At 62.8% G+C, this 8,001-nt stretch overlaps 1 protein-coding gene across 3 annotated transcripts in view; it reads left to right on the forward strand.

Annotated features, from left to right (window-relative positions):
- The window catches only part of NFIC (nuclear factor I C), a 59,465-nt gene that overhangs the window by 47,826 nt on the left and 3,638 nt on the right, over window positions 1–8,001 (forward strand). The window contains exons 7-10 of one of the 3 annotated variants that reach the window (XM_034657482.1): window positions 47–172; window positions 1,967–2,151; window positions 2,809–2,956; window positions 4,932–5,017. In XM_034657482.1, coding sequence (XP_034513373.1) covers window positions 47–172; window positions 1,967–2,151; window positions 2,809–2,956; window positions 4,932–5,017 — 545 coding nt within the window. The remainder of the gene's footprint in view (window positions 1–46; window positions 173–1,966; window positions 2,152–2,808; window positions 2,957–4,931; window positions 5,018–8,001) is intronic. The other 2 variants (XM_034657483.1, XM_034657484.1) reach the window with 2 other exon arrangements.

Genomic DNA, 8,001 nt, shown 5'->3' on the forward strand with positions numbered 1-8,001 from the left:
CTCTGACTGCCCGCAGCCCTGTGACCCTCCGGCTCTTCCCACGCAGGCATCTCGTCCCCGGTGAAGAAGACGGAGATGGACAAATCACCTTTCCACAGCCCGTCTCCCCAGGACTCACCTCGCCTCTCCAGCTTCACCCAGCACCACCGGCCTGTCATTGCCGTGCACAGCGGTGAGCACGGGGGCCCCGGGCAGGGAGGGCAGCCCCCCTCGGCCAGGGACGTCCCACAGGCCATCTGACCATGAGTCCTATTGCTGTCACCTCCCGGCCAGGCGAGAACACCTGGAGGTGTCAGAGCGCCTGGCCCTGACTGTCTCCTGGGCCTCAGTGTCCCCTTCTGTACAGGAAAGAGGGACAGTCTGGGCTTGCCCCTTGACCTGCTCGCTTTATCTCACACTCAACCCCCACAGGGCGGGGAGGTTCCAGAAGGGGGTAGACACAGGCTAGGCCACACGAAGGCCACCCAGGGGATACAGGAGCGCCACGTGGTCAGGAGGCCTCACGCGTAGCAGAGGGGGACTGACTCGGGCAGCCACGGGGCATGCGCTGAGCTGGGCACGGCACCCCTGGCTCTCCGTTGGCTCGCCCGGCAGTTGGGGCTCATAAACGGCCGCCTCCTGGGCTGTGTTTAGGACCGAATGAGCTAAACCAAGGGCTTGAGTATCACGGGGACCCCGTTTTTCGGATGGTAGTGCTTTAGTACAACATGAGGGTAGACACGCAGACAGGGAGGCCGGTCAAAATTCGCACAGTGCCAGGGTTCAGACCCGGGTCGGCAAAGCAGGCCCACGGCTGCCTGCTGTACATCAGGGTTCGTGGGTGCGTGGCCATGTCCACCTGTTGACACGTCATCTGTGGCCACTCTCAGGCTGCAGGGGGGAGAGTCCAGTAGCTGCAAGAGAACCTACGACCTGAGGAGCCAAAAGTACGTCCTGCGTGGCTGGAAGCTAGAGCGAGGAAGGAGGAGGGAGCAGTATTGGAAGCAGGGCTGCCTTTAGTACAACATGAGGGTAGACACGCAGACAGGGAGGCCGGTCAAAATTCGCACAGTGCCAGGGTTCAGACCCGGGTGATGACAATGGCCTAGAATGTCAAAGTGAATATATGANAGGAGGGAGCAGTATTGGAAGCAGGGCTGCCTTTGGGGTGATGACAATGGCCTAGAATGTCAAAGTATATATGAACAGCGTCTGCATTGTTCAGAAAAAGAAAAGAAAGCAAATGCTACGCGGGCACGTTACTCGCCCGCGGACAGGAGCAGGGCGCCCCCCCGCCGCGCGGCCGCAGGGACGGACCCCAAGCCCACGACGTTCGGGGAGGGAACCAGACAGAGAAGGCCCCACGGCGTGAGATTGCACGTGTGTGACACGTCCAGAACAGGCTCGTCCACGGACGGGAAGGGGGCTCGCGGGGGTTCGTGGGTGCTAGGGAGAGGCTGGGGGGTGACCGCCGATGGGGACGGAGTTCCTTTCAGGATGATGGGAATGTCCTAAAAGAAACTGTCGTGGCAGTTGCACAGAGAATGTGCTAGAAACCAGCAAACTGTCTAGGGAAAGAGCCCGCCGAGCCCTCGGGTGGGCTGTGGGCTACAGGGCCAGACCTTGCCCTGGGCCTGCCACCTGCTTGCTGTGTGGCCTGGGGCGGGGGACATAACCTCAGAGAGCCCCCGTGTCATCCTGTTCCAAAACCAAACGAAACTGGGGCTCCTGGAAGGCTCAGTTCAGCATCTGACTCTTGATCTTGGCTCAGGACTTGATCTTGGTCATGAGTTCAAGCCCCACATTGGGCTCCATCCTGGGTGTGGAGCCTACTTTAAAAAAAAAAACGGGGGTGATACCAGAACCCCATGGGCTTATGGTAGAAGTCCTCGAACTTGAGGGTATAAAGGGCTGGGTTTTGCTCAGTGGCTGGGAGACCACGTCCCCAGCCAGAGCCTCCACTGACCACCCCTCCTGGTCTCCGCAGGGATCGCCCGGAGCCCTCACCCATCCTCGGCGCTACACTTCCCCACGACCTCCATCCTGCCCCAGACGGCCTCCACCTACTTCCCACACACGGCCATCCGCTACCCACCTCACCTCAACCCCCAGGACCCACTCAAAGATCTCGTGTCGCTGGCCTGTGACCCAGCCAGCCAGCAGCCTGGACCGGTGAGTTTGGGGGGCTTGGACCTCCCCTCTGCCCCACGGGGCCGCCTGCCCATACATGGCTCCAGGGGACCTCCCCAGGGGCCCCGGCACATCACGCGGCTGTCACGGGCAGCCCTCCGCCAAGCACCTCTGTCATAAATGGTTTCGTGGATGTCAGGGCCGCATTCCCTCGTCTGAAGTGCCCGGATCCCAGGCTGGTCAGAATGAAGGCTTTTCCAGGTGTTGGAATCAACAGCACACGGTTTACCCCAAATCACACGTGGTCCTGTGGCCTCCGCGCAGGCCTACCTTTGCCAGACTTCACAGAAGCTTTTGGTGCTCAGAGCCTTTGCGTTTGGGAGCTGTGGGCCAGGAGGTTGGATAAACTCGTCCTTGTAGCGAATGAGGGGAGCACACAGACCCACTGGTGGGGTCGGATGTTGTTCAGGGTGACGTGGCGTCTCGTGGAAGGAACAGACACGGGTAAAGAGTGGCTTGAGGAGATGCAGGGTCCCAGGATGCTTCTGGAAGCCTGCGGGGTCAGGCGAGCGGGCGGCAGCGGCACCCACCAAACTCGCCTGGTCACCAAGCCCGGCCCTCCCCCGCAGGGCCACCGACGGCCGCCCGAGGCAGAGGGGCGCCTGCCGCCTTAACCACCTGTCTCTCTGTTCCTCCCAGTTAAATGGAAGTGGTCAGCTCAAAATGTCCAGTCACTGCCTTTCTGCTCAGATGCTGGCACCCCCGCCCCCTGGGCTGCCGCGGCTGGCGCTCCCCCCCGCCGCCAAACCCACCTCCGAGGGAGGAAGCACGTCGCCGACCTCGCCCTGTAAGCACTCGGGAAGTGGTGCCCGTGGCAGGGCGGGCGTCCCTGAGGGGCCCCCTCCCCTCCCCTCCCCGACTGCTGGGGTCAGGGGCTTGGGCCTGGCCTGCTGGGTACCGGTGAGTTTGGTGGGTCCCCAGATAGAGGCCCTGGGGGGCCATGTGGTCGGGCCCACGTGGGGCCAAGGCAGCCTTAGGGAACGGCAGGAGAGGGCCAGGGGGACATCTGGGGTCCCGCGTGCCCGCCCCTGGCCTCTCAGCCCTCCTCCGTGCAGTGAGCAGGTGGCAGTAAGTGAAGATCTCAAACTGGGGGCCCTGGGGGCAGAAAGCGCCCCCAGATGCCTTTTATTTGTGGAAAATGAGAATTTCTTGTTGTCTTAGAGTCAGGACAGTTCACATGAAAATTCCGGAGTTATGCGTTCTTGGCAAAAAGCAGCAGCCACAACGGGCCCCATTCCTGCTGGTGACCCAGGCGGGGCTATGCCTTTAGATGGGACAGTCCCGACCTGCCCACCTGACCCTAGGAGACCTTGAGTTGATTGCCTCATCTTCTAGAAACTTCCACCCTCTGGACGTGGTTCCAGATGACCGCTCGCTGGCCCCTCATGCACCCCCTAGTCTGGGGCAGCTCCAGACTGGGAAGTGGCTCCCAAAATCGCACTCCTGGGGTCTACCCCCATCAGTGGTGGCTCTGCACCCAGCCTCTCCCTGGACCCCAGTGCAGGCTCAGGTGGGCCATCCACCCTCTTCTAGGGTGCCGCACCCTGGCCTGCCGGCCTCTGGGTGTTCCCCAAGGCTGTCTCAGTCGCTGCCCCGAGCAGATGATCTCAGAGACCCCAGACCTCTCCGTCTGCCCCTCACACTCTGAGCTGAGTAGGAGGGCCAGCAGGTTGCCCCTTTCCCCGCAGGCGCACCCCTGCCCCCACCATCCAGGGCTGGCCAGCACCCCGGGTAGCTGCATGAGCAGACAGGCCCTCTCTGAATGCCAGATGCGGTGCGGGGCGCTGGGTTTGAATTCCATCTCTGCGCTCACTCCCCATGTGCCTTCACAGAAACGTCCTCGCTCTCTGAGCCTCCCGTTTTCTCAGCCCTAAAATGGGACGGTCACAGAGCGCCCAGTCGTAGGGTGGTGGGGAGCACGGGGAAGAGCTAGGTCGGGGAGAGCATTGAGCACCAAGCCAGGCACAGAGAGTAAATACTGAATGCACTGGCCGGGGTACCCCGTGCTCTGCCCACTCTCTTGTCTGCAAGACGGGAACGATCACCACATTTGCTAGATGGAGGCCTCCGCTGGTCCACGGGCCCGGGCCCGAGTTCCCTCCCCTTCTGCACCTGGTTTTAAGGGCACATGCAGTCTGCTCCCCTCCCCCTGCCAGGGCCACTGAGCCCCACGCTCCCCGCTTACCCTGGCCTGGCCGATACCACGCAGGGACGCAGGGGCTCTTCCCGCCACCTCGGGGCCCGGCCTTTCTGAGGCCCCCTGCAGCCCTGGGCTGTGGATTATTCACTTGCCAACAAAACATAGCTGGTGGGATGAAAACAAAACTGTAAACGTCAACATAAATATGAACGTGTGTGTGTGTGTGCGCGCGTGTCCGCGAACACCCTAGCCTTCCCTGTGCAGTCTCCAAGAGGAAGTTAATAAATAAAGGGCCCTCAATAATTGATGGCACCACCCCCCTCCCCCCCGGCGCGGGACACAGGCCGCGGAGCAGCCTGAATAATTCACGGGCGGTTTCTGATGATGCCTCTTTTATCTCGTGCTTTCCCTCTCAGCAGATGCCCCGCCTGTGTGACCCCAGGGCCCGACAGCGTGGGCTTTCCGGGGTGCCCGGATCGGCTGGGGAGGGCAGCAAGCTTGGAGGCGTCGGGTGCTGGGTGCGAAGGCCCGGCTGTGTGACCCTGGGCAGCGGCCACCCTCTCTGGGTGCTCCCGCACAGCCCCCTTCGCTAACGGGCTCTCGGTCTCTCTCCTCCCCGCAGCCTACTCTACGCCCGGCACGTCCCCTGCAAACCGTTCCTTTGTGGGATTAGGACCAAGGGATCCAGCGGGCATTTATCAGGCACAGGTAGGGGCCGAGAGGCCGGCTGGTGGGGGGCAGGGAGGGGCAGGGCAGAGGGGCCCGCCTGGGTGCGCAGGGAGAGGCCGGCCTGCTGGTCCCATGCCACCCCTCCAGCTGCACCCCTGGCACAGTGGCCATTGCGCGTGGCAGGGGGGCCAGCTTCCCGTACCCTTCCAGGGCCTCGAGCCCATGCCTGGGGACGTGGTATGGCCCCCGATCCCGCTTTGCCGCTTCCCAATGGGAGACGCTCACAGCAGAATTGCTGTGAGGTCAGGGCTATTACCACCCCGGGCCCATTTGTACGGATGGGAAGACTGAGGCCCGCAGAGGCGAGGGGATTTGCCCAGGATCACACAGCACGTCAGCCCAAGCTTGCAACCCCCAGCCTTCGTCCCCTTCCATGCTGCTGGCCAGAGGGACCAAGAGAAAGCGGGGCAGAGGAGAGCCGTGGGCTCTAGGACACCAGCGGCACCTGGGGAAACGGAGGCAGCCCGTGGCTGGGGGTGGGGCCTCCCAGTAAAGCCCGTGCACCCCCGCCCCAGGCTGCAGTCCGTGACGCGGAGAGGAGAGTCGTAGAGGCAGACATGGCATAACTGCTGCTAAGTGCGCACGCACCAGGGCGGGCGGAGGGGGAGGGGCCGAGGACCAGATCCCGAGGCTCAGAGAGGAGGAGCGAGTCGCCTGAGGCTGCGCAGTGGAGGAGGGCAGAGCCCTCATGGGTCCAGAGCTAAGAGTCGTGGCTCCCAGCTTCCTGCGGGGTTGGGGTCGGAGTCGAGTCTGTGGCACATGATGGCTGGGAGTGTGTTGGCAGATGGTGCCTGGGGTGGGGGCTGGACTCTGGAGCCCCTGCCCCCCAGTGTGTGTTGGGGAGGGGTTGTAGGGTGTCAGACAGCCCAAGGGCAGTGCCAGGCACTGCAGTCCCTGCAGTGCCCAGGAACGCAGAGAGGGCAGCCCAGGGCTCCCCAGCATCCCCAGATTGCCAGAGCCACAGAGCATGGGCATTTGTGGGACCCGGGGGTTCCCTGCAGTAGGGTGTGGGCGGGGATTGAGCAGGAGGTGGAGAGGTAGCTACGCCCCCCCATCCTCGGCTAAGACCAGAATTGGGGGGGCCCTCCTGGGCAGACCCGGTTGCTGCTGGCAGCTCGTAGGGGCCGGAGTGTACGGGAGGCCTTGGCCCTCCCTCCCTGCCCGGGCCTCAGCAGTGAGTGCTAGGGCCAGGAGGCCAGGGCTCACACCTGGCTCTGCTTTACCCACTCTGAACCTCCATCTCATCTTCTGGCCTCAGACACCTCCCAGGGAGCGTTTCTTCAGGGACCAGTTTTATCTAGAAAGGGCACCGGAAGGCGAAGAGATTGCCCCACATTCCCTTGCCAACCCCAAATAGTAAGCGTTCTGCCTTGCAGAACTCCGGCGAGGACCCAGACAGGGATCGCTTGTGGGGTGACTCCAGGACTCCCCGCTTTGGGTTTTGGGTACACCATGGCCACCCTCTGTCAGTCCCAGCATGGACACTCCCCCTCCCCAGTACTCTGGAGCCTGGCATTTCCTGTCCTGCCCCCACCCCACGGCCCTCCCCCAGGGGGAGGCTGAGAATGTCCCAACTGCTTCTGAAACCAAGGGTAACACACAGTGACCAGGAGGAGGCCTTGCCTGCCAAACTCTTCTCCAGGCCCCCAGCCCCCACCTCACCTCCCCGTTATCGACCTCTACATGGGGTCCCCCCCAGCAGACGTCCTGGAAGAGGAAGGAAACCAAGGCAGGCCTGGGCAGTACTTTGGCTCTACGGGCTTCTCATGGCCCCGTCTTGGCCAGTGGGCCCCAGACTGGTGTGGAGGCACCTCAGGGAGTGGGCACCTAGCCCCTGCTTGGGTTGGGAGGGGTTGGAGCCGGTACAAAGGCTAGCCAGCAGAAGACCAGGACAAGGGTGCCCGGGCAGGGGGCTCGGCACTGACAAAGGCTGGAAGTGCTGGAGAATCAGCTTGAATGTGGGCTTTGTCCTGAGGGCCGTGGGGAGCCATGGAAGGTTTTTAAGTGAGGGAGGGGCACAGCCAGATCTGGAAAGGAGAGAGAACTTTCTGGGGCTGGTGTTGCTGGGGGACATGGGACATGGAAGGGATTGGTGAGAGGCTCCCAAGGGAGCCTGGGTTGTGGGAGAGGTGAGGCCCCGATCTGGGTAAACAGGGAGGGCCGCTCTGAGGGGAGCCCCTGGCAGCGCTGCTGCCCCCGGCTAGACCACAGGGCCCTGGACTAAGGGCACCCCAGTTCCCTAGTAGGGTCAGGCGCCCCCTCCCTGCTCCCTGCAGATGCTGAAGGGAAGGGAGGAAACCATGAGACCCTGCTCCCCCATTCCGGAGCCCCTGTGCGAAGGGCTCAGAGCTTAGAGGCCTCTCGTTTCTGACCCAGTCAGCAATTCTGCCTCTGCCTTCATTAGTCCTGGGAGGTTTGCTTTCCTCTGGCCCCCCAACCCCCAGCCCCCAAAAAAAAAAAAAAAAAAAAAAAAAAAAAAAAAAAAAAAAAAAAAAAAAAAAAAAAAGCGCGGTCCATCCGCGACAGCGGTGGGCAGGGGAAGATGGGCGGGTGGCGCTGCAGGCTGGGAGGGGAGCTCTGGGCTGCCCTGCCCCCGCGGCCGCCCTCAGGGGAGACACGGACACGTAGACGATGATGAGCATGAGCAGGGCGACGGACGACACGCCACAGCCCACGATGAGCGTCACCGACGGCGCGGCCGCCTTCTCCATGTTCTGAGGGTTCCAGGGCAGAGAGACGGCAGTGAGGCCGGGTGGGGCCGGGGTGCAGCCCGCCCTCTCCACCCCTGGACCCGCCCCGCGCCCCCTGCGGCCTGTGCTTCTGGGTGGGGGCTGGGTCTGTGTGCACCCCCCACCCCGTCACTGGTGTAATTAATTAGAGCCCTGCCGGGCCCAGCGACAAGGGCATTGTCTGCACTTCACGGACCCCCCAATTCCAGGGGAGGACCATCTCCCCGTGTCACA

The sequence above is a fragment of the Ailuropoda melanoleuca genome, chromosome 4 (assembly GCF_002007445.2).
Source record: "Ailuropoda melanoleuca isolate Jingjing chromosome 4, ASM200744v2, whole genome shotgun sequence".
Taxonomy (NCBI): Eukaryota; Metazoa; Chordata; class Mammalia; order Carnivora; family Ursidae; genus Ailuropoda; species Ailuropoda melanoleuca.